The 25,476-nt window shown below is 51.6% G+C and overlaps 3 protein-coding genes and 1 long non-coding RNA gene across 4 annotated transcripts; all 4 read left to right on the top strand.

Moving 5' to 3' along the window:
• The first annotated feature begins 3,143 nt into the window (after positions 1-3,143).
• Positions 3,144-8,069, top strand: LOC116233701 (keratin, type I cytoskeletal 19-like). The gene is made up of 8 exons (XM_031600763.2): positions 3,144-4,287; positions 5,170-5,252; positions 5,661-5,817; positions 6,042-6,203; positions 6,481-6,606; positions 6,713-6,939; positions 7,154-7,299; positions 7,833-8,069. Exons 1-8 carry the CDS (start codon positions 3,703-3,705, stop codon positions 7,856-7,858), a joined length of 1,512 nt encoding a protein of 503 aa, XP_031456623.2. The 5' UTR covers positions 3,144-3,702; the 3' UTR covers positions 7,859-8,069.
• A 3,358-nt stretch (positions 8,070-11,427) lies between these two features.
• Positions 11,428-17,284, top strand: LOC116233702 (keratin, type I cytoskeletal 19-like). Its single transcript, XM_031600764.2, has 8 exons — positions 11,428-13,153; positions 13,925-14,007; positions 14,521-14,677; positions 14,867-15,028; positions 15,468-15,593; positions 15,728-15,954; positions 16,430-16,560; positions 17,101-17,284. The coding sequence occupies exons 1-8, from the start codon at positions 12,665-12,667 to the stop codon at positions 17,124-17,126; spliced, it is 1,401 nt and encodes a 466-aa protein (XP_031456624.2). The 5' UTR covers positions 11,428-12,664; the 3' UTR covers positions 17,127-17,284.
• A 3-nt stretch (positions 17,285-17,287) lies between these two features.
• Positions 17,288-18,864, top strand: LOC149914991 (uncharacterized). The gene is made up of 2 exons (XR_016459951.1): positions 17,288-17,972; positions 18,272-18,864. It is a non-coding gene; the product is annotated as an uncharacterized LOC149914991 (long non-coding RNA).
• A 1,777-nt stretch (positions 18,865-20,641) lies between these two features.
• On the top strand, positions 20,642-25,476 carry LOC116233682 (keratin, type I cytoskeletal 19-like). Its single transcript, XM_090124862.1, has 8 exons — positions 20,642-21,647; positions 22,234-22,316; positions 22,748-22,904; positions 23,242-23,403; positions 23,505-23,630; positions 23,835-24,061; positions 24,287-24,585; positions 25,091-25,476. Exons 1-8 carry the CDS (start codon positions 21,039-21,041, stop codon positions 25,228-25,230), a joined length of 1,803 nt encoding a protein of 600 aa, XP_089980988.1. The 5' UTR covers positions 20,642-21,038; the 3' UTR covers positions 25,231-25,476.

Here is a 25,476-nt window from a genome sequence, read left to right as displayed (position 1 = left end):
ATAAAAGGGCGAGACAAATTAATAGGTGGGAGAGAGAGGTTTTGAAAGTCAGATGCAGTAAACAGACAGAAAAAAAGTGGTGGTGGTCTATTGCACAGAGAAAGGAACGGCAACAGGCGGAGGAACTGCGCTGCTATGCTGCTGTGCCCAGCGCTGTGCTGCGGCCCCTTCCCTACCAGCGGGAATGGGGGGGGTCAGGGGATGAGCTGCACCAGCAACGTGCGACAGAAAGATCCCCGAGAAGTGATCTGCACAGCTGTGAGACGTCGGTGAGAGCAGAAATCAGACTATCAGCTCTGCAAAGTGTGAGCACTGGGCAGCAGCTGGGAGTGAAGGGCTGCACTGCACACACACTGACACTGATTGCAGGCGTTGGAATCGTGGGCCGTGAGCTGCTGTGTGGTACAAGCTCTAATTTCCCCATAAAAGTCTGTTCCATGAAGCACACAGACAGGCGAGCCTCACCCACCGCCCTGTCACCGTCTGTGGAACTTGTACTTGAGTTTATTGGGTTGTGTAACATTTGTAAAGAGTTATGTACATCAGTAATGTACTACGATAATCAAGCAGGAGATTTCTTGGCCCGGTGCACCAAATAATTTCATTTACACTGCCTGCAAGACCCACACCCTGGAGACGCACTGCAAGTAGCGATGTTTTAGTGCAAGTATTAAATAAAGGCACACAAAGAGTTCTCAGGGCCACGGCTGGCCCTCACTCGGGCTGCCTGCAGGGTCTGGGCTCTGCCAGGACCTGCCAGGCTCTGGCAGCAGCACCGCAGGTCACAGCCGCGCTGCCCGCAGCCCCAGGCTGGAGATCTCTGAAGCTGCCTGCTGCCATCAGTCCCCATCCATCCCAACACGAATGCCCTCACGCTCTGCTTTGCCATGAAGAGCAGCTGTGCTCCCAGTGGTGCAGAGGCTGTGCAGTGACTGTGCTCGAGGCTGCAGGCGCTCGGGGAACTGAAAGCCCTCGAGGTGTGGATCAGGCCGGGAGCTGCAGCGGGAGGAAATCCAGCTGAACACCTCGGCATCATGCAGAGCCTCATCGCTGCCACGAGCCCAGAGCTGAATTGGAGATGTGAGCAGTCTGCTGGAAAGGAGTGACCGCCTTTCCCAGTGCTCTCAGAGCACAGCACCGCAGCCCACAGCGCTTCCAGCTGCTTCCCAGCACCGCGGATCAGCGCGGGGGATGCAGCTCTGACTCACAGCCCCACAACATCACAGTCTGCATCTGAGAGCTGGGAGTGTGAGGTCTGGAGCCGGCTTAGTATCACTTCAAAGCAGGTTTTAATAAGTGATCCCCAATGGCTATTATGCAAATCATTACTCGTAATTACAAGTGACAAGATAACATCGTATTCCAGAGAGGTTGCACAAACATCACTGAAGCAATGCTTATGAAAGCAAAGTTCTGTCAAATTGGACGCACCCTCCTTGTAGCTGACACGAGGAGCACTATCAGTTTGATAAGCAAAGTGAGCAAAATGTGGAAGAGATGGTGGCACGGCACTCATGGCTGTATGCTGGGATCACCACAGTCCCACTGCCCTTAACAGACCTTGGGAACGTGGCACCACCTCACATCAGTGTAACTGCACCCCAGAACGAGTCCTGTGGGAGAGTGGTAAGATGGATCCAATCTTGGCTGGTAAATGGGACTGCAGCCCGTGGGGCTCTGAGCCAGGATGCATAAAAATGGCCCATCAGTGACACCAACCAGTTTGCTGTGTGCTGTAAGACCTGCTTCTTCTGTCATTGGTGGCTGAGGACACGAGCCACTGCAGTGCTCCATGTCTGCACTGTGCCTGCTAAACTGAGACTCTGAAAGGGAAAAAATGCGACCCGAGCCCAGAGCGCTGCTCTCTGTAGGCTGCTGCTGGGTAACATCTGAAAACCGACGCAGCAGAAGCAAAGCTCCAAGCAATTCAGACATTATATTAATTTCTGCTGGCTCTCACAGCCGCACCCTGTCTTCAATTATATTCCTCAAAATGTCTGACGAAAACCAGATTTATTTGCTATCCTCCTTTTTGCTCGTGATCTTCACTCCAATGAGTGCAGATCAGGGAGATGTGTTTCCAGGGGGAGGATGGACTCGTATTTCAGGCGCTGCAGTCGGCAGTCTGAGCTCTGAGGGACTGCAGCGCTGTCCCTGAGCAAGTTATTTCTCTGTGCCCCATGAATAATGAATATTCTAGGATGCTGCCAGCCTTAGGTAGGCGTCTTTTATCATTTTTGATCTAAACAAAGAAATAAATGAGCTCATGGAGAGCAGAATCCTAACGTATGCTCATGAGAAGATGATCACATCTACACATCCTTGGGGTCATTCGCCACCCTGGGGATGGGCGTCACTGCGGTGCCACTAGCAGAGAAGGGGGAGCGCATCGGTGTGGTGTCCCCTGCCCTCATCCCCAGGTGATGGCTGCTCTCAGGGCTGTCCGTGGGGTGTCACAGATTTATTCCAGCAGCTTCTGTAACTATGCACAGGGACATCCTCAAATGGAAGGTTGCCTGTGAGTAAGAGTGGCTGGAAATTCCACGCTGCAGGGAAGAGAAGCCTCTCTGTCCCTCGAAGAGCAGAATATCCTCTCATTACTGCAGCGTGCTGGACAAAGGCACCTGTGCTGGCTGAGCCAGTCCTCCCCACGCTCCCCAGCTCTCCAGCCCAGCCTGGAAGATGCTGTCCCAGCAGTGATGGTCGGGCTGTGCCAACACATTACTGCTCTGACAAACACAGGCAGTAAATGTGGAAAGCTTTCCTCCTTTTCCTTTTGTGCTCAATACAATTTTGGTTGTTGGTGAAGGCAGTGACCTGCTGGATCTCATCGCAGTCGGGACAGGGAACCCATGAATCGTCCATCACGCCTTTCCTGCAAGTTCCTTCTTTATCTATGGCCGGCACAAACCACAAACTGAATGATCACAGTAACAAAAAATAACTTCAGAGAGGCACTTCAGCCTGTGTGACACCTGGACCAAGGGGCAGACAGGAATTTCCAGTGCTTCGCAGACTGTGAGCGAGTTGAGTTCCTGGGCTGGCATGACAGAATCATGGGCTATGGATGAGGTGACTGGAGAAATCTTGCAGTAGAGGTACCTGAGCCCTCTGCCTGTAATTGCAGCAGCTGGCAGGCATCAGCACCGCGACACCCCGGCTCTTTTTGCTCCTACGGTCACCATTGTTCACGCTTTTCAGAAATGTAAATTTAAATTAACTGCCCACTTTGATTCCACGCAGTCTACTGTAGCACATGATACAAAAATGTTTGCTGGACTAAGAATAAAATAAATACAAATTAATAAAAGATAAAAGGGACTTTGATGTTATAAATACCAAGGCTGTTGCTTTGTACATAATCTAGGGCAACTTTTTTTCTTGACTTCTTGTAAAGTTTGCATCACACAAAAAGCTGATGACTCATAAAACATTATTTTACTTTTTGGAATAAGCTGCTGACATGTAAAGTATCTTCCTTGTGAACTGGGATTTCTAGAGGGAAACTGCCTATGGGTTATTTATTCCTGGCATAAACAGCGAGACTAGCCAGCCCCGTGGGAAGAAGAAACACCCCAGAGGTGGCACCCGCTTGGAAGGTATAAATAGGGATCTGCGGCAGCGACCAACCTGCAGTCTGACTCCGTATCACGCTGTGCATCTTGCTTTGGGCTTTGGGTTGGATTTGCAGCTGTCCTCACAATGAGTTGTAGTATTAAGCAGACAACTGGCTCTCTCAGGGGCAGGACCAGCGGTGGCAGCTGTGTTATTGGTGGTGGTGGTGGTGGTGGAGGAGCGCGGATTTCCTCGGTCTCCTCTGGAAGATACACGACTTGTGGGATAGGCGGTAGCCGAGGGTTCTCTGGGAGAAGCTACTGCAGTGGTGTGAATTACGGAGGAGGACTGAGCAGCGGCAGTCTGGTCGGTGGGAGCTATGGAGGTGGCTTAGGAGCCACTGTCCTCGGAGGATGTTCAGGCATTGGATTCAGCGGTGGCAGTGCCCGCTTTGGTGGTGGCATTGGAGGTGGCCTTGGTATCGGCATTGGTGGAGGGGCAGTTGGGGGGGGTTTTGCTGGTGATGGCATTCTTCTTTCTGGTGACGAAAAAGTCACCATGCAGAACCTTAACGACCGCCTGGCTTCTTACCTGGACAAGGTGAGGTGCCTGGAACAAGAAAATGCTGACCTGGAGTGCAGAATCAGGGAGTGGTACGCCAAGCAGGGCCCCTTCTGTGAGCCGCGGGACTACAGCTGCTATTATAAAGAGATAGAAGATCTTCAGAACCAGGTAACATCACTTCTCAGCTGCTTCCTTGCTTGTAAACTTCTCCCACGCTGTTGCTTCACAGCTTAATGCAGCTATTGAGAGTAACATTTCACTGTTGTAAAATGCTCCTCGTAAACAGACATTAAGACAACTGCCTGTGTAGAGCCCTGGAGCTCAAACGTAAAAGTCTTTAGAGTTTGGATTGTTTCCATTGCTTTTATTCATCAGATATATTAGAAAGGGAAAGTGTTGTGGGCATGGAATACATCTGGATTGGCTCAGCAGTCTGTCTGAGCTACATTCTGCCAAGGTGTTTGAGTGGACGATTGCCAAGAGGACGACTAAATGAGAGAGAAATAACAAGCTGCATGAGCTTATTCTGTCATTCATCTCGCAGATTTCCAGTTAAACATTGCTTCCTTTATTTACACATTTACTCTTTCATACAGAACTGGGAAGTAATGGACACCTCATTAAAAGTGAGAACAAAGAAAGCATTGCCAGAATAAAGTTAAAATTAAAAAGGTTTGTGCAGAGCATGTGTTTGGCAAAACTTCTAGGATCCAACACACTGAGAAGAAAATGAAAGGAATCCAGGAAACATAGAATGAGACAGAGCATAATTAGTCTCGGAAAAGCTTTTATATCTTTTATCCATTAAATTAAGGTTTAGACTGAAAAGGTTGGGAGGATCGTGGCAGGCGCTGGGCAGCACTGTCCCTGTCTGCACCTGAACTCAGTGTCTCAGCCTTTTAATGCCTCCCCTGTGCTGTGCTGAACGCTCACTGGCCTGCCGTGCTCAGCTGCCCCGCGCCCACCAGCCAACAGAGCCTGCATGCACTGCAGCCCGAGGGGATGGGGAAGAGGCTTCAGCAGTGACCATTGAACTCTCTTCTTTTCCAGATTGTCTGTGCAACCATAGACAACAACAAGATCATTCTGAACATCGACAACAGCCGGATGACAGCCGATGACTTCCGAGTGAAGTGAGTGCTCCAGGTGCTGCAGGCTGTCAGGATGCGGCTCAGAAGGGCTCCTGCAGCCGTCACCTCCAGAGCTGCTTCATGTCTGGGGCAACAGCATGGTTCTGTGTGCAGATGGGAGCTGTGCAGAAAGCACCCGGCAGGTTTTGCACAGGGAGCAGTGCGGGCTCACCCGGCTTCTTGTGGGAGGTTTTTTGTTTTCTCTTGTTAGAGCATGCAAATGTGGAGTGACCCCTCCACCAAGCTTAGAGAAAGTGGGTTGAGGGCTGACCTGGGAAGGAGATCCTCAGATCGCTTCCCTCAGCATCCCAGGAGGCCGGTTAGGAAATGGCTGTAAGAGAGGCATCTGCAGAAAAGAGCAGATGATGGGTCAGATGCTGACTGCTCTCTCTTGCTTTCTTTCTCACTCAGGTACGAGACGGAGCTGGCCCTTCGCCAGAGCGTGGAGGCTGACATCAACGGGCTGCGCCAGGTCCTGGACCAGCTGACGCTCTGCAGGTCCGACCTGGAGGCACAGCTGGAGTCACTGCGGGAGGAGCTCTGCTGCCTGAAGAAGAACCACGAGGAGGTAGGCTGATGGCCCCTGCCCAAAGCCTCCCTTTGCTCAGGATCTGTGCTCTCCCTCCCCTTGGTCGTACAGGGCTGATGCTGCAAAGGGCTTCGCTTCCCCTGCCACACCGCTGGACGGAGGCGGCACAGGGAGCTGGGAGCTGGCAGTGCCCCCAGCCGGGAGCCTCCCTGCTCTCCCCGGTGTTTTCCTTGCTTCTGAAAACCTGATATGGTTTGCTACAGGAAATGAACTGTCTGAGGAAACAGTCGACTGGAGATGTGAGTGTGGAGGTCAATGCCTGTCCTGGCCCTGACCTCAGGAAGATTCTGGAGGAGATGAGGTGCCAGTATGAGACCCTGATTGAACGTAATCGCAAAGAAGTGGAGGATTGGTATGAGTGCAAGGTGAGCAAAGTTATTCAGCTGTGACTTCTCCAGGCTATGGTTCCACAGCAGTTTGCCTTAGGTTAAAACCACACGTCTGTAACAGTATTTGGCACTGATTTTGACTGCCCAAGTGCCACAGAGGATGCTGCCTCTGCGTGTCCCTTTGGATTGAGAGAGTTCACCCAAACTGTTATCATTTCATGCCCTTTGCTCCCTGCTCTTGGCTCAATCCTTAGCCTGAGTTACAGTGAAACATTCCCTTAACAAAACTTTGCTCTGGCTTGGTGATTTGCAGATCGAGGAGGTGAATCGGGAGGTGATCACGAGCGGTCAGGAGGTGGAGACGTGCAACAATCAGGTCACCGAGCTGAGGCGGCAGCTGCAGGCCCTGGAGATCGACCTGCAGGCTCAGCTCAGCCAGGTGCGTGCACAGCTCACTGCTGCAGCTCTGCTTCAGGGCAAGAACCTGCAGTTAAGCGCAGTGTCCTCATGCCCGCGTTTCTGTTGTGCCACCTGTCACCCTTCAGAGGGACAACCTGGAGTCCTCTCTGGCTGAGACAGAATGCCGCTACAACAACCACCTCGGTGAGCTGCAGACTCAGATCACGTGCGTGGAGCAGCAGCTGGCGGACCTGCGGGCAGAGATGGAGTGCCAGAACCAGGAGTACAAGATCCTGCTGGACGTCAAGTGCCGCCTGGAGCAGGAGATCCACACCTACCGCTGCCTGCTGGAGGGCGGGCAGCAGGACCTCATGTGAGTACACCTGAGACACAAGAGACTAAAATGCCTTCCTTATGTGTATTTTAGAATAGTCAAGCATTGCCACAAGAAGAGAGCTCGCTGCAGTACTCAGCCACGTTTATGCCAAAGACAAAAACAGACCAAGAGCAAAGGGTCAATGCACAAGCTCTACTTCTAATTTATCCACCATTTCCTTCACTAAAACGTTCTCTTCCTTTCCACTCAGTCAGCAAGGAGGAATTAGTCAGTTGTCGGGTCTAGGAGGAGGAGTTGCACGAACAGGAGGAATAGGAGGAGGAGGCATCATCCGAACAAGCCACACGTACACTTCGTCTGCCCAGATGCCATCCTGTGCAGCTGCGGAGATACAAGGTGAGGGCTGCAGAACTCTGCTGGGCTTCGAGCCCTCTCTGCTCGACTGCAATGCTACCGGATGGGAGGGGGCAGAGGGGTAGGGAAGGGAAGGACAGAGCCGAACACAGGCAAAGTACAGACAGCAGAGAACAGGGAGAAAGGACTGGTCTGAAATCTAGGGCAAATGAATGAGCAGGAGACAGGAGTGCCCTGAAAACCAAAAGAGAAGTGGGAAGTGTGGGAACACACAAGTGTGGCAGCTGGTGCAGCAGAATGAGGATAAGTGGAGCACTGTGCAGTGCTCAGCCCAGTGCTGTGCCTGCAGCTCCCACCGCTTGGCACTGCTATGCAGAAGGGCAGAGCATGCCCAGAGCCACCGTGGGTCCCATCTGCCTGATTGCAGGCAGCAAGCAGCTCTTCCTGCAGGGCTGGCATTCATCTGAAATTCCAGCTGAGCTGGCTCCTGAGGTGATCATGTGTACAGAATGACAGCACGGGAAAGAATCTGGTTTTGCTCTAAACAAAGTCATGTTTTCCTTTGATCTCTCCAGTGCCTTGCAGAAGGATTTGTGATTAAACAGAGAAATGAGAATATCCAATGAGAGATCCCTGAAGCAGAGCCACGGATAAAGAGAGAGAATATTTACTGTATGCCTCTGCGAAGAGCAAGGAGCTGCACCTTTGTATTACTCAGCAATGCTATGCGATGTGCCAGAGGGATAAGCAGAGCGTTGGGCCACATTCCGCTTTATTTTGCTATTTGCTTTTTCCAGTCTGTATTGCTGCACCTGCCCAACCACCGTGACTGCTGCTGGAGGTCCCCAGTACTATGATACTATGATCACTAATGCACCTGCTGGTGAAAAAACTTCTCTAATAAAACTGTGCTTCTGCCTGATGCAATCAACAAAGCCGTGTCCACACTCTGATTCCTGCAGCCATGCAGGTGGTGCCCGTAAGCTTCCATGTTTTGCTAAAACATGGAAACCTATACACAAATATGTGGGAAAAGAAAGAGAGCTTAGCCTGGCTGAAAGACAGTGGCAGAACAGGGAAATTTGTCCTTCAGCTCCTGACAGCGTGGTGTGATCCTAACCCTAACCCTAACCCTAACCCTAACTCCTCCCCACCTGAGGAGTGGGGTCGGTTAGAGAAGCCCTTTGTCTTCACAACCAGTGCAGTTTCTGCTGGTTTGGTTTTCTGTCACGTTCAGAGCCATCCCTTTCATTTTATAGGAACCCTTCCACTGAAACAGGACTGGTGGCGAAAGGTTAATTTCCTACCTGCTCTCGCGTAGCCACTGAGTCACTTGCTGGTCATCATCCTATTTCAAAAAGTTTCAGCCTGAACATCAGAAACTGCTGACAGGTCATCTTGACACTTAGCACCCTTCCAAGAACTGGCAGAGGCAGTGGGAGCTGAAAATGTGCAGTTCCACAGAAAACACGATGGAGAAAATGCCAGCTAGGGTCTTTCAGTACCCAGAGCCATTATTTCTTAAAGCTCAGAAGCAAGGCAATGGCCCCTCTGCCTCTGGGCCCCAGAGTGACCTGCAGCTGATGCGGTCAGTGTGGATGGGCGCAGTAGCATGCATGCCTCCTGATGCTGACCTGCACAGAAGAGCAAGTGCAGCAGTTTGTCAGCTTGGGGCCCTGCAGCACTTTTGGTGGGTGTAATCATGGGATGCGTCCACAGAGAGCTTATAGAGTCATTCTGGGCTTGGAGAACATTCAGAGAAAAGCTGGTATGAGCTGGGGGAGTTTGGGATTACAATGTTTGCTGGACCAGAAAAGCAAGCAATGAGTTTACACATTCACTCCTCCCCACAGCTTTACAGCTACAGCCCTGGACACGGGCTGTACCCCTGGTGCACTGCCATGTGTTTGGTACAGAAAGTCACATCCACGTGTTCACACCTTCCCCTGTGGGTGGCTCAGCACAGCAGCCCTGCCTTGCTGCCGAGCTGGAGACATGAAGCAGTCACCCCCCAGGGAGGGGAAAGACAAAAGATTTTCACTTCCACAAAGACAAAAACATTTCAGGAGCAAGCAGTGCAGTGTGGCACACTTCTGCAGCCTCAGTCTTCGTATGGAAAATGATTTCTCTACAGACATACATTTACCGTGACATGGAACCTTCCAGATCAGTAGCAGATCAGAAGGCTCATACACAGCCAGAGCCTAAAGAGGTTCCATCGTACCAGGAGGTGAACAGTGCCCTCCTCCTGTAGAAGTGCATGGAGACAAGACCCAGCAGCCGTACTTTTTTATGTTATCTACCAGACTCAAGAACCACCAGTATTCAGGGACCAGAGCAAAGTGAGACATTGCAGCATTGGAACAGCTGCAATAATGACACATCAGTGGGTGTTTTCAAACCAAGACTCTACATCAAGTCTTCTATAAGGACAAGTTCCATGTCCAGGGAAAGTCTTGGACTTGATGGAAGACGTACAACGTGTGCTTCCCAGGAGACTGAAGGAGACACTCATTGTGGTTGCAGTGGAGAAGTTCCATTGCTGGACTCCTCAGTGCATTTCCATCCCAGTTCTCTGAGCTGGGGCTGTGAAGAAGTCACAGAGCAGATCTTCTCGTGTTCCTTCCCCACTGTATTCCCCTGCCTTGCTCAGGGCCAAGTCAGCAGTAAGACGATCTGCTGCCCCTTCTGGTCTTGCCCTTTCCCAGTACGGCAGCCCTTCCCTCGCTCATTGCTACATGAAGACACTGCACTGAGCGCTTCCAGCTTTCAGGCTCCTGGGATCTCCAGGCTGCCCCAGGAGCAGAAGAGCCGCGCTGCCCTCCTTCTGTGAACTGCTGCTGACATCCAGCTGAGCGCCCGCACCCATGGCAAAGGCTTCCCACCCTCCCAGGCGCCCGCAGGAGCAGCGCAGGCACTTTCACAAAGGAGCTGTCCTACATTCCTGACGGGTGAAAGAGACCTAATGACACGGCCAGAAGGACTCCAAACACCAGGGTTACGAATGTGCCCCTGGAAAGCCCCCAGGGACGCACAGTCAGCTCCTGAGACACCGGGCCTACGAGTTGGGATGCGTCTGGAAAGCAGCTTATGAGAAGGTAGCTTGGGATAAACAGTCCCAACAGAAAACACCCTGCAAATAACCATGCATTAGGGAGCTGCAAATTACGGAGCTGCAGACCTTGGGCTGGAAATTACATTTCCATGAGATTTCCATACTTGTTCGTGCTAGTTGGACCAGACCCAGGAACCTTATGAGCACACCTAACAAAAACAGGAGGAGAGGAAGCTTAGTTTATGACTTCTTTAGACCTTCAGAGCAGTAATTTCCCTTGGCCTGACCAGAGCACCCATTTCCTGAAGACAGAAAGGAAAATGCAGGAGAGTGGGCATTACTGTGCCAGGGAGAGCTGCCCACTGCGGGGCCAAGAGCCGTGCTATCACTGCAGCCATCAGCACAATGGCACACAGGCATCCTCCCATCCCACAAAGGGGTGTCCCGTGTTTCTGCCTGCATTATCCTGATGTGCTAAAACGATAACTGTGAAGGAGAGGAAGGAATGCGTGCTCACTCAGGAAAGATGCTTGCTGCAGACAGCTGTTGGGAAACGTCTGAAGAATCATATGCAGGACAAGGCAAAGCTTCCAGCAACGCAGCATTACATCAGTTTCGGTTCATTCTTACCACCACACCCTGACTCCAATTATGCTCCCCATTCCTCGCAATGAAATCTAGATATTCTGTTTCTAAGCACAATCGCTGTTTGCTGAAGTTTCACGTGTTTCTTAGCTCTGCTCTTGGTTCAGCCCTGAGTGGAGCGCAGCATGGTGGGACTGAAGGCATCAGCAGAGTGCCAGCAGCAGCTCCTTGTTGCTGATAAATCACTCTGAGCGTCTGCACAGCTCTGTCTCCATCTTGCTGGAGATAGCACAGGAATGCTGCTGGCTTTCATTGCACCACATTAGTAATGTCCAAGGATGAGAGATAAGAGAAGGCATCTTTATAGAGAAATCAGGAGAGTGAGAACAATGACGTGATGGGTAAATCCACGAATAGTGCCAGGCTTCGGTCTTTTGGAAAGGGGTGTTTGCTTGCCGTAAGAGCAGCTGCCCACCATCTAGACATGGAGCAGGAGTTTCACCACTCTGTGCTCTGCTGGCGTGGGCTCAGGGTGGCTCAGGGTGGCTCTGGGTGGCTCTGGGTGGCTCTGGGTGGATGCATCCCCAGCCCAGCAGCTGCTGCAGACAGTTCTCCCCACACAGCAGCCCAGCTCGGCGTGTTCACAAAGCAGCTGAGCCGGAATGTTGATGTCAAAAAAAAATGAAAGACTTTTGGTTTTCACTTTTTCTGCCCAGCTCAGATTTAGAGAGATGAGGGATTGACCAGAACCTCTATTTCACACTTAATCCATCTTTTCCAAGCCAGTCCAGGACTGTTCCAGGCAACAACTTTCCACCGCCTTCATGGGCAGTTCTGTCCTCACGTCTCCCAGCAGTGTCTGGAATTGCATTGAGCACACAGCACACTGACACAGAAATTGCCTGCAGGGTCTTTCCAGCCCCACTCAGTTTGAAAAGCCCACCTCCCCCAGCAGTGCTCATCTGCCATTACGTGAGAACGGCAGCAGCACCTTTCACTGAGCAGCAGGACAGTGTTTAAAGCCCTGTTGTGTTATTTTATGCTCTCCATAAAAACAAGCAAATCCTTTGTGAGCCACTGGGCAGCCACAGATCACACATGAAGAATCTTCGTCTGTGTCCATTAAGAGATCAGTGCACATCATCATGGCTCACAGCAGAGTGTTCTGGAATTGTTATTTCAGCAGTGGAGAGACTTAAAGGTTAATCTCTCCGTCTCTGATCTCTCCGCAAAGTTCTTACATCATTCTTCATACATCATTCCAGAATCCAACTTCGTACGTACGTTTTCATCTTACATATTCCAACATCAGCAGCTTGTGTGAAACCTGCTTATTCAACTCAAAATAAAATGAAAATAAATTAATGAGAGATAAAGAGCTCTTTGATGCAATAACCTTTAATGATTTCTTCCTGGTATATAATTTAGGACAGTGTTTTTCCTGGCTTAATGTTGTAAAGTTTGCATCATAAACAAAAAGCTGATGATTCATAAAACATTATTGCTAATGTATTTTTGAAATAAGCAAGAGACATGTAAAGCATCTTCCTTGTCTACCGGGAATCTTGAAAGGAAACTTCCCTTTGAGAAATTATTCTTGGCACCAATGGCTGGAGTAGCCAGCCTTATGGGAACAGGACCGGCGGTGACACCCACTGTGGAAGGTATAAATAGAGTCCTGTGGCAGCAGACAACTTGCAGTCTGATTCAATATCAAGCTGTGCGTCTTGCTTTGGGCTTCTGCTTGCATTTCCAGCCGCTGCCGCGATGAGTTGCAACATTAAGGAGACGATTACTGTGTCTAGCAAAGGCAGGAGCAGTGGTGGCAGCTGTATCATTGGTGGTGGTGGTGGAGCACGGATTTCTTCCTATACAATAGGCAGTGGCAGAGGCTTTTCTGGAAGGAGTTACTGCGGTGGAGTGAATTATGGAGGGGGACTGAGTGTCGGTAGCTTGGCTGGTGGGAGCTATGGAGGTGGCAACTGCTATGGCAATGGCCTTGGTTTTGGCATTGGAGGCGGTGTGGTTGTCGGTGGCCTTGGTGGCGACTGCTTGCTTTCATCCTGTGATGAGAAAGTGACCATGCAAAATCTCAATGACCGCCTGGCGTCCTACCTGGACAAGGTGAAGTGCTTGGAGAAGGAAAATGCAGAGCTGGAATGCAGAATCAGAGAGTGGTACGCTACACAGGGCCTCTCCTGCGAGCCCCGGGACTACAGCTGCTATTACAAAGAAATTGAAGATCTCCAGAATCAGGTAATGCCATTTTTCAGTTATTCCTCCCCTTTCTATTTTTCCAATTTGCATTCAGGACTTACTGCAATTGTTAGAGGTAATTTTATTGCTGTAGAATGTGCTTGCAAACATAAATGGCAGCAATTTCCTCCAGGACGTTGTTGAGTGGGTCATGCTGTGAGGCCGTACAAGTGGGATAATGCTCTTCAGAGAAAAAAGGATGCCTTGTTATACTGGGTTCTGATTGTATGGTTATGGATACAGCAAAGCAAAAGGAGCAGTAGAGTAAGAGAAAATCTCACCCAGCTGATGGTGACCCAAACGAGGCATTATAAAAGCTATGTGAGAAAAGCCAGGTGTTTAAAATGCTCTGTGCAGTGGCACAAAGAGCCTGACAATAAAATGTCCACACTGAAAGTTATGGAAGACGTTTTGGCTTCAAGGTACCTCCCAGATTCTCCTTGAAAACCCTTAAGCTTGAGGCCAAGCAGCTGCGTGTCAGCTGAGCTTTAAGTTGAAGCATCTCTGGAACTTGTCTTCAGACCCTGAAACTGGGAGTGCCCATCTCACAGCTCTCCAACTCCCAGCTCTGCCCAGCCCAGCTCTTCTCCTTGCTGCCTGCCCATCACGGAGGCAAAGCTGCCTCCTGCAAGTGCTCTGCTCAAGCACCAAACCTATGGGGAGAGAGGCGGTGGGAAAAGGGAATCAGAAAGAGCTCCTGCTTAGCATAGGTGCAACCATGGAGTACAGCAGCAGAGAAGGGAGCTGTTCTCATGCTCTGCTCTTTTCCAGATTGTCTGTGCGACCATTGATAACAACAAGATCATTCTGGACATCGACAACAGCAGGATGGCCGCGGATGATTTCCGTGTGAAGTGAGTGTCCCCGAGCACCAAACCCACACCCCCAGCCCCCATCCCACTGCGCTGCTCACAGACACTTCAGACGAGTCTCACTGCAACACCACGTTAGGACAGGATGGGATGATGAAAGGCATTTTGCTCTTGGTCATCAGCCCTCCCTTAATTACTGTTCTGAGGTAAAACATTTGGCAACAGTGTTTGCTGGTTAGGGCCAGGGACTGGCATTGCAGGGAGCGGCCCTTAGTGGTGCAGTCAGTGCATCCCCATCACACACCACTGCAGATTGGGATCAGCAAAGCAGCTGAGCGATGGGTGACCGACGCCAGACACTGCTTTCAGGAGAGGGAGGAAAACAGGTGGGGAAGAACAGCTTGCACACAACAAACATCAAATGCAGCGCAGAAATCTAATGCACAGCGCATTCAGCTTAGACAGCAAAACCCAGAACAGAGCACGTAGATGGAAGAGGAGATCTTTGCATAAGCAGAGAGCAGGTTCTCATTTTCTGCTTTCTTTCTCACTCAGGTACGAGACGGAGCTGGCCCTTCGCCAGAGCGTGGAGGCTGACATCAACGGGCTGCGCCAGGTCCTGGACCAGCTGACGCTCTGCAGGTCCGACCTGGAGGCACAGCTGGAGTCACTGCGGGAGGAGCTCTGCTGCCTGAAGAAGAACCACGAGGAGGTAGGCTGCTGCTGCTCTGCAGAGCCCTGGCACAGAACTTTTCACCTACAGGACCGTGCTTTAAGTTACCAACGGATCTGCAGCATCGCTCTGCACTTCGCAGCTGCACTGGGAGGCACCGCGCACAGCGAGCGCCGCCCAGCACCCAGCTCTGCTCCTTTTGTTGTCTAATCCAGGCTGTATTTCCAGGAAATGAATTGTCTGAGAAAGCAGTCTACTGGAGATGTGAGTGTGGAGGTCAACGCCTGCCCTGGGCCAGATCTCAGGCAGATCTTGGAGGATTTGAGATGCCAGTATGAAACACTGATAGCGCGCAACCGCAAGGAAGTTGAGGATTGGTACGAGTGCAAGGTAAGCAACATAAACCTGCTGCCAGACTGATGTGCACAGATCGGGGCTTAGAAGCACTGAAACAGACACAGAGACAACAAGCTGTTGTTCTCTGCAGACGCCTGAGATCAGCACAGGTTTACACGCTGTGCTCTGCGGGAGGCACAGGCCTGTCTGACCAGTTTGCTGCATCCCATCTGGCGGCAGCAGCTGCCGCAAGGCCTTGTGGTGCCGTGCTGGAACTGAAACCTTCCACGCTGGGATTAAAGAGCCCTGGTAGCCAGGAGGTTACTGCGATTTAAAAAGAGCAAACAGCCAAAGGCTGTGGTTAAGCCCAACACACACACAGCTCGCCGTGCCCACCTGGGGCTGTGCTGCTACTCACTGTGAGCTGTGCTGTAGAAGTTCAGCCTGCACAGACGTTCTCTGAGGGTCTTTGCTCTGGCTTGGTGATTTGCAGATCGAGGAGGTGAATCGGGAGGTGATCACGAGCGGTCAGGAGGTGGAGACGTGCAACAATCAGGTCACGGAGCTGAGGCGGCAGCTGCAGGCCCTGGAGATCGACCTGCAGGCTCAGCTCAGCCAGGTGCGTGCACAGCTCACTGACAGCTGCGTGCAGGCACTGCAGGGCAGCTCTTCTGCTCTCACAGTGGAAACAGCAAACGGTGCGCTGACACGCGAGTGAATGCTGTTTCTCTGTGTGGTTGTCTTCTTTATCAGAGGAATAATCTAGAATCCTCCCTGGCTGAGACGGAGTGCCAGTACAACACGCTGCTCGGTGAGCTACAGAACCAGATCACGTGCGTGGAGCAGCAGCTGGCAGAAATAAGAGCAGAAATAGAGTGCCAGAACCAGGAGTACAAGACCTTATTGGACGTCAAGTGCCGTTTGGAGCAGGAGATTCAGACCTACCGCTGCTTGTTGGAAGGAGGACAGCAGGACCTTATGTACGTAGATCTCTGAATCCAACAGAATCAGGGAAAAGATCAAGGATGTGCTTTACGGGTTGGGAATTATTTGACATCTCTGGTCCATCTCAATGCTCTGAGATGAAAATGTCTCCTGAGCTGCTTCACTACGATGAGTGTTCAGTTCTGAACTAAATGTCACTCCTTGGGATCTGCAAAGCAGAGAAACCAAATCTTCCAACATCACAACTTCCAGTGTTGTGTCCTCGTTTGTCACAGTGTGTTTTCTGTGATCAGATGGGTGACAACTGTCAAAAGAAGAAAAACATCTGCAGGGCTCTGCCACTTCCATGCCAAAGGGGGTGTGGAAAGCAAAATGAGAAAAGAACACCATGTAAAATGCTCCGTGACATTTCTAACCTGTATAAATGGCATGATGTGATACTTTGAGCCCTGGTAGCGCCATGTAAAGTTCTAACACTGTCCATCTCTCTCCCCACACGCATCCCATCAGTCATGGAGGAGGAATTGGAGTAGGGAGCGGTGTTGGAGGAGGAGTCATTAGGACAAGCCACACCTACACTACAACCACAGCATCCCACTGCCAGCCACAAGTCCCGCCCTGCAAGACTGGGGACATACAGGGTAAGAGCTGCTTCCACACCAGGACAACACCTTTTTGCCCAGTTTGTTCCTTTGCAGTAAGGCCAGGAGACAACGCTATGTCCTAAACCACCATTTATACATTCTCAGAGAGTTACAGTGCTGTAGTTTGGGCTGTTTGGCACTAGGGGCAAAACTGCAGCACCACTAAGAAATACGCTTAGACAGAGGTTGGGCACAATCTGGAGCAATAGAAAGAAAATGTGAGATGTGGGAGTGTGAGGAGAAGGCTGGGGAGATGAGGCACAGGGGAAAGGTGGATGTAAAGCAGCAGAGCCCCGCAGCGCTGAGCCACGGGGCTGCAATGGGCACAAAGAGCCAATCTGTCATCCTATGGTGCAGTTTGCCAACGAAGCACAATTATTTTGGGAGCTTCTGGGATTCCCTGGGCTCCCCACCATCCGCTCTTGTTTATCAGAGCCTATCACTGAAATAAGTGTCCTGCACAGCCCAATTTTTGTTCCTCTTTGAAAGATTTTCTCTCTGCCTGAATCAAAATAATGCTCTCCTTTTTTTCTGCAGTGACCTGCAGGAGAATCTGTGATTGAGGATAGCCGGACCAGGAGATGACACACAGAGAAACTCACAGACAAAACAAGAACACTCCGTGTTCACTGCATGCCTCCATGCAGACAAAGTAGAATTCAGCGACGCTTTGCCGTGTATCTCATGGGCCCCCGTGGGTCTCCTTTCCTCATTCTGCTGCTTCTGTAACGCTGCAATCTCTAGAAGTTACTCGTGTTAGTCAGGATCACTAATGTACCTGCTGGTGAAAAAACTTCTCTAATAAAACTGTGCTTCTGCCTGATGCAATGAACAAAGCCGTGTCTGCCCTCTGATTCCCGCAGCCCAGCAGTGCTGAGCGCAGCGCAGCCCCGGGCACAGCAGAGCAGGAGCCGAGCACAGAGCCCAGCACAGCAGCAGCCCTGAGGATGGGGCTCCGTGCCCCCTGCCCCCCGCAGGCACTGCCCAGGGCTCTGCACACCCTGTGCTCTGCACCATACAGGTGGCTGCCCGAAACAGCACCCAAAAAACCCGAGTGGGAAAAGCACCCACACAAAAGCCCATTTCACACCCTCTGTAAGCCTGTACGACCTAGCGCAAACACGACCCGGGGCTGAAGGCATGCGAAAATGCTGGAGTCCAACGGCGGAGACTTTAAACTGGGTCTGAAGCATAGGAGCAAATCCGCTGCCCACTGCAGCCCCGAGCGGCCCCGGGCAGCCACCGCCCTCCGGGAGCCACGGCGGCCTCTGGCGGCACGGAGCCGCTACGGCACGGCACGGCACGGCACGGCACGGCACGGCACGGCACGGTTCGGCACGGCACGGCACGGCACGGCACGGCACGGCACGGCACGGCACGCGGACCCTGGCGCTGAGAGATGCTTGGAGGTAAGAGAACGAACAGGAGGCACGGCCGGCGAGTTTCCCACGGCGCGAGCAAAGCACCTCATGGGCGCTGGACGTGACTGCAGCCACGGCCCGACGAGCTGCACTCACAAACCCGGGACGCGCCCGCAGCGCCGCTCAGCGCTGAGCGCCCGCACTGCGCCGCCGTGGGAGCCGTAGGGCAGCGATCAGCTCAGAGCTCTCAGCTCACGCGCTATTAAGTAATAAACATGATCGAGTCCTAATACGACCCAACGAATCTGAATCCAGTTTTCTTTTTTTCCAACATTCTGATCTGACAGAGATAAGAAGATGTCTGTCTACGTCTCAGCCCAGAGGAGAGCGCTGCGCACGGCAAGGAGGAGCAGCGTCTGCCTGCAGGACGAGGGCAGAGCTCCTCTCCGACACAGTCACACTTCAGGGGCCGGTGTCCTATTTACTATGAGGAAATACCATCCCATGCGATTATCTGGTGCCAATAAAGTTGATTGATGAGCATATAATGGGAGTTAGCTTGTAACGTACGATTATGTGAATGACCTGTATTCCCCACATGGCTCTTCCACCGTTTTTCTCCACCAGAACACTGAGCAGAAGGACCTTTTCCGACAGACCCGACCGCAGGACGGAGGGGCCGCGCCGGGCACAGCTGCAGGCACAGCTGCACTCATTGCTCTCCTGGCCTCGCAGGTCGCAGCGCTGGGGGCACGCAGCAGGCAGCACCGGGAGTGCCAGCCCTGCACTGCCGGCCCCCCTCCCACCCTCCTGCGGCCCCAGCGGCGCCCCTCCCTCCTGCCATGTGCAGCCCAGGGGACACAGACCCTGTTCTCTCGCAGCCTTTGCTGCCACCAGACACGGCCGTGACCCTGCAGGCTCGCTGATGGACTGAACTCGTGCCCACGCTGTGTGAGCCCTTCGTGCTCAAATACATCGCCCACTGCTGGGCAGCAGCTCAGGTTTGTCACAGGAAAGGGAAGGGACGCGCTGCAAACAGCCGAGGTGCCGCCCGCCCTCAGAGCATCTCCTCCCCTCCACCCCCTTCTGTTCTGGCAGCCCGTGGAATGCAGGACGGTGGGTTCTTTTGCTGCCATGAAACCTTCAGCTGAGGGTATGCTGTGCCCGCGTGTTCTCTCCATTAGCTTCACTTAGTGACTAAAAAAAAGCTCAGTTTCACAAGTGCCATGTTGCAACCTCACCTTGCACTGCCATTCACACCTCGTTCCCCATACTGCGAGGGGCAGAGGCAGCACAGCTCCCCATGGGCACCCTTCCAGAAAAGACCCCAGCGGAGTTGTTTGGTGCTGTACCTGGCACAGTGGGGGCTCTGCCTGAATGCCTGCAGCAGGCAGGGCTGGGATGTGCACCACTGAGAGTGGGAGACCTTCGCAGATGGCACATGGTGACTCCTGACAGCTCCATGACTGTCATGGGCCAAAGGAGCTGATAGTGCAGGAGCACTTCAACAGAGAAAGACTTCTTACTGGAACAAGCTAAAATTACTTGATTTAGACTCCCCCAAGCTTTGCAGTGGGGGCTGGGAGGGAGGGCCTGGCTTCCCAGCACAGCTCAGAAATGAAGTCCAGCAGAGGATGAAACTCCAGGTGTGTCCCTGTGTGTGGGTGAGGGTGTGCTGGGAGGGGTGTTTATAAAGGATGTTTCCACAAACAACTGCTATGAGCCACAACACCCGCATCTCCATTAGCAACAATCAACATCCTGAAGGCTCAGCGAGGAAGAAATAACAGCAGATCAATACAGGAAATTGGGTGTCACAAAAGCGGCTCAGCGCAGCGCGGGGCTGCAGTGGGGATGGCAGCACAGACTGCTGCAGTGCGGGGGGCTCAGCTCCGCTTCCCACGTCTGGAAAAGTCACAGCCACATCAGAATAAGATGGTGCAGTGTTCCTGGCCAGCGTTCCTATTGCAGTCATGCTGTGTCCAACAGAAAACAAAACTGAAGGGAAATGCTGTCCTGATGTACATCTGATGGACACAACCCCCCAAACTGCAATTTCAATGAATTCTGGAACACAGCCACACAGCCCTGACACAGCTCACACAATGCACCTCCTTCAACAAAGTGCTTATCTTTTACTGAAGAGATCTCAAGAAATGCAGAGTTCCTTCAGTGTCTTCAGATTGCCATAAAAGGGCTCGTGGAGCTGCAGCAGTTGTTTGCGGGGCACCCGGCATCCTCTGTATGGAACTGTGGGAAGATGGAATAACTTTCTAACACATTAAATGTTTTATTACATCCACCTTAATATTCAGTATCATCTTCGGAGCAGCAGCCCACGCTGCCCTCACAGCCCTTCCACGTCGGTTCCGATGCTTTTCATACTGCAGTGGCTATTAATGAAACGTAACTGCAGCTGCACACTCAGAGCAATGGTGGACAGATGGTGTGTGCCAATGTCCACTTTGTTTGCAGGATAAAAGATTAAGTCCTGGGGTGTAGCTCTGCAGCAGTAGTGGCTCTTTGTGGTGGTTCTACAGAGCACTCTGCAATACGTGTTCCAAAGGCATCGAGCAGTGATAGCCTGAAATGAAGGAGCGTGAGGCATAAGGCAGCAGAGCGCATTAAGGGAGCCCTGCATGTAAAGAACAGCTGGATTCCCTGACACACATCCAAAGGGGGAAGGAGTGTGAGGAAGGATGGCACTGAAGGACACAGAGCACTCAGTGCTGTCACACTGCGATGGTTTGTTGTGCTGGGAGGTGTGTGGGGTGAGGTGAGTGGGATGAGTTTAATTCAGATGAGTGTCAGTGGACTAGATACTGAAAATAGCTGCCTAACTCAGAGCCACCCAGCAGAAATTACACGCTTTGTGCTAATAAACAAACGGTCACAAACACGGAGTGTGGGCTCAGCTTCCTGAACTGCCAGATATCTCCCTTTGGCAAATTACTCTTGGCACCAGGACCACGGCTTGCCACTGCACATGGAAAGAAGGTGCTCCCTTCGGAGGTGACACCCACGGCCCCACTATAAATGCAGCCCAGCAGGGCAGGGGCCGGAGCTATGATCCCACGCGGCTCTGACACTCGCTGAGCCCCGACTGCCGACACCATGAGCTGCTCCCAGAGATCTTCCAGCTGCCTGCGAGGGGGCAGCGGGGGCAGCCAGCACGGCTCTGCAGCAGCACACAGATACACCGCGTCCAGGGCGGGCGGGCGGCCCGCTGGGGGCAGCTGCAGCGGGGGCAGCTCCAGGAGCAGCTGCGGGGCAGCGAGCTTTGGGAGGATGAGGCGCAGCAGCTACGGAGGGGGAATGAGCGGCGGAACGGGGGGCAGCTCCTATGCAGGGGGATGGAGTGCAGGCAGCTACGGAGGGACGATGCGCTGCGGCGGCATGGGAGGCGGCTTTGGGGCAGGAGGGAGCGGGTTTGGCGCTGGGTACGGAGGGAGCTTTGGCTTGGGCGATGCTGGGTTCAGCGCTGGTAGCTTTGGTGGCGGTGGCTTTGGTGGAGAGAACATGGGAATTCTGTCCAACGATGAAAAGCTGACCATGCAGAACCTTAATGACCGCTTGGCTTCATACCTGGACAAGGTCAGAAGTCTGGAAAAAGAAAATGCTCGGCTCGAGCAATTGATCAGGGAGTGGTACCAGAAGCAAGGTCCTACAGGAAGAAAGGACTACAGCCACTACTACACCACAATTGAAGACCTTCAAAATCAGGTAGGGGGCCCTGTCACAGACACTTGCACATCTGGTAGACCTTTTGCAACAGGGGCACCAGCACGGATACTTCTGTGCTCACCAACTGCTGCTCTGAAGGCACCTCGTGTGCCTCAACTCCACCTTCCGCACACATCTGACTACCGACCATGAGAAGAGAAGCAATGCACCCTCTGCAGTGCACCCCCGGGCACTCAGCTGGCAGTGAGATCAGACCCTCAGAGTGCCTGCAGCAGATTTCAGAGCATAGGAAAAGCGTCAGTGCTGGCCTCCAGGCTGGGCAGTGTCCGACGTTCGGTTCGTCCTCATGGGCTCACAGAGAGCACAGCGACAGCCCCAGGCCTCCTGCAGGGCTCCTTCCTCCCTGCTTGCATTCCCCAAATGCGTCTTTTGCAGTTCTGATGCTATTTTCATAGTGGCATCTCTTTGCACTGTAGATGGCCTTCTCAGGCCTCTCCGTGTAGGAGCTGCTGCTCCTCTCATTCACCTACACTACAATGGGAAGATCACATTCCAATGTGTCCCTCCTGTAAGTCTGAGAGGCTCCCAGTGAAAGCTGTCCTCAGCCCATCATCTTCTCTTCTAGATTCTGACTGCGACTTTGGAGACCAACAAAGTACTTTTGGACCTGGATAACACAAGGATGACTGCAGAAGACTTCAGGACAAAGTAAGTACATATCTCCCATTTCCAGGCACCCACTTCCTTTCTCCTCCTTTCCTCAACCTACCCTCAGAAATAACAGTCCACAAAGCCGAGAGCTTCTGGTTCCATGACAGCACAATTGAAACAACCTGGAAGACTTCAGGTTCTTAATTATTTCTGTAACAAAGCAGAAATACTCCCTATGGCTGTGAGAACAAAGATCATTGTTTTAGGGAAAGCTGAAAAACTGTTTTATTTTTAAGGAGAAACAAACTGTGGTTCTCTCTCACTGAAAGTCAAATGAAATGCAGATGAACCACGCTCAAAGTTTACAGTAAGAGGAGAAGACGACAAAGACGTTTTCATATTAAAGTTTAATTTTTGTAAATAAAGTTAGAAGGAGAAGAACCACGAGCCCAGGATCAGGGCTGACCTGTCTGCATTGCGCTCTGTAGGTATGAGACCGAGTACGGACTGCGGCAGAACGTGGAGGCCGACATCAACACCCTGCGGCCCCTGCTGGACAGCCTGAGCCTGACCAGGTCTGACCTCGAAATGCAAGTCGAGTCCCTAAAAGAAGAGCTGATTGGCCTCAAGAAGGACCATGAGGAGGTAAGAGCCAGCTCCTTGAGATGCAAACTGTGGAGGCGAATGAGAACGCTTCCAACACTGGGAATGTGGGCAGGTGTCCCCAGTGACACCTCCCCTGCCCTCCTAACACAGCTGAGCTCCTGGCCCAGACTTTTCCAGGGTCTCTCTTAGCACAGGGCCTCCCACCAAGCAACAACAGGAAAGTCAAAGCCAAGCAACAGCATTAAAAAAATCTACATTTTTGAGAGGATCTGGAATAGTTAATGATTCCGGAGGAAGCTGGCTGGCTCCAAAACTCTTTCACAAAGTAATTTCACCATTTTTGTTTGTGTGCCTTGGGTCTGGGTTTTCTCTGCAGGACATGAAATCACTGCAAGCACAATCCAGCGGTGACGTGAATGTGGAGGTCAATGCTGCTCCAGGAGAGGATCTGCTGAAAAAACTGAATGATATGAGACAAGAATATGAACAAATTATCCAGAAAAACCGTGAAGAGGTTGAAAGTTGGTATGAGAGCAAGGTAAATGAGCAAGCATTGAATGCCTCAGCTCCTCGTGCAGTTGGATGCTTCCACAATAATTGTGGCCAAAAAAACTCCAACGATATCCATTCATTTTTCAGATGGAGGAGGTGAGCCAACAAGTCCACTCAAGTGGTCAGGAGCTGGAATCAAGCAACAAACAGATCTCTGTGCTGAGACGTGACTATCAGAGCCTGGAAATTGAGCTGCAGTCTGAGCTCAGCAGGGTAAGTAGAGATTGCTTCTAAGCCTGATACGTGAGTTGCTGCAATGGCAGGAGAAGCAGTTCTCTGTAGCTAAAGCTAGCACTCCATTTAGATAATAGGATGTTTGCCACATGGACGTTGTGAAAGGTTTTTCTCCTTTGGGGCACAAGAATGGGCTAATCTTGCCACGTTCCATTAAAAAACTACTTTTCATTCTATTCTCAGGTAGGGGCTTTGCAGTCCAACCTGGAGGACACAGAACGCCGCTACAACATGCAGCTGCAGCAGATCCAGGGCATGATTGGCCCCTTGGAGGAGGAGCTGGCCAGCATCCGCTGCGAGATGGAGAGCCAGAACGAGGAGTACAAGATGCTGCTGGGCATCAAGACCCGCCTGGAGCAGGAGATTGCTCAGTACCGGTCACTGCTCGAGGAAGGACAGCATGGTATTAGGTATGCACGTGTGGAGTAACTAATATGCAGAGCAGTTAATTTGTTCCCAGTTAGGATAGTTTAGAAACAATGCCCTTGAACACGTTTCACACAGCAGTACTTTCCCAGTCATACAAGGAGCTCAAAGGAAGGCAGTCAGGGAGTGGCCCCGATAAGTTGGTAGGATGTCACACATCAGCCATGTTGCTAAGAATCTCAGCCATGCATGCCCTGTCCTCCTCACAGCACCTCGCAGGGAGGAGCTGGTGGTGGATCTTCTGGAGGACACGGACACGGAGGAACGAGTGGGTCTTCTGCACGAGGTGGAAGTGGAGGAGGAAGCAGCTGGTGCTCAGGTGGAGGAAGCAGCGGAGGATCTGGTGGAAAAACTTCTGGAGGTGGAGGAGGAGGCAGCAGCAGAGGAGGAGGCTGTGGAAAAGCTTCAGGAGGAGGAGGGGGCAGTGGTGGGGGAGAAGGGGGCAAAGGCTGCCTCTCCCGCTCATCATCCTCCCACTCCCAGTCTGGCAGCTCTTGTGAAAGCCCAGGTAAGAACTGGAAGAAAGGAATACATCCTATGTCCTTCCATTAACTCTTGTCTCTGAACAGTGGCAAAGGACATGATGACATCCTTCCTTATTTGGAAATCTGGAGATGTTTTTTATGGCTTTTTTTCACATTCATGTTTTAAGTCCATTTACTTCTTACACAATCACATATCAAAATGGTTTCATTTTCACAAGCGACTCAAATTTAAATGATGATATGAAGAGTTTTATCAGACAAGGTACAGAAGTAGAAAATAAAGGAGGAAAAGGGAAAATAACGCCCAGTTGAGAGCAAGGAGCCAGAGAAGTCAGAAGTATCCTGGAGCCAAACATTAGAAACTTAATTGCTATTAAGAGAGAAACACAATTAAAGCCGAGTGGAAAAGTTGGAACACTCACAACATTTAAAATATAAAGAGTGTTAGCTGCAAAAGTCTAATGCAGCAAAAGATGGAGAGTGACCAAACGGTCTTCTCTGTGTCTGACTTCATGGCTGTGGTTCCAGGAGGTGCTGAAAACTTGAAGCTCTGCCTGGAAGGGAATAAAACATTGGAGAGAGGAGCAACAATGGAGGAAGTGTCCGAAGCCATAAAAACTTTGAGATCACATAAGGCTTCAGGACCTGACAGCATCTCAGATGCCTAAAAATGCTGAAAATGAACAGAAGGTTAGCATTTCTAGAAAGCTTCGATCAGACATTCTACTTGACCTGCAGCAGTCCTCCATGTGATAATGTTTGGCAGGCAAGAGCAGGCTGACTGAGGCGGCATCTCTTCAAAGAAATTCTTGCCTCCCTTCATCTTTCCCCAGGGAGCTTCAGGAGGTCTGAGCACTGATGGCTGCAGCTCCCGGGGGCTCCGGCCACGGCGCGATGAGAGGAGCATCCCTGAT

Source organism: Phasianus colchicus, chromosome 26, assembly GCF_987193195.1.
Source record: "Phasianus colchicus chromosome 26, bPhaCol1.hap1.1, whole genome shotgun sequence".
In the NCBI taxonomy this organism is placed as follows: domain Eukaryota; kingdom Metazoa; phylum Chordata; class Aves; order Galliformes; family Phasianidae; genus Phasianus; species Phasianus colchicus.
Note: the sequence above shows the minus strand (reverse complement) of the source record. Positions and strands in the feature narration are given on the sequence as shown.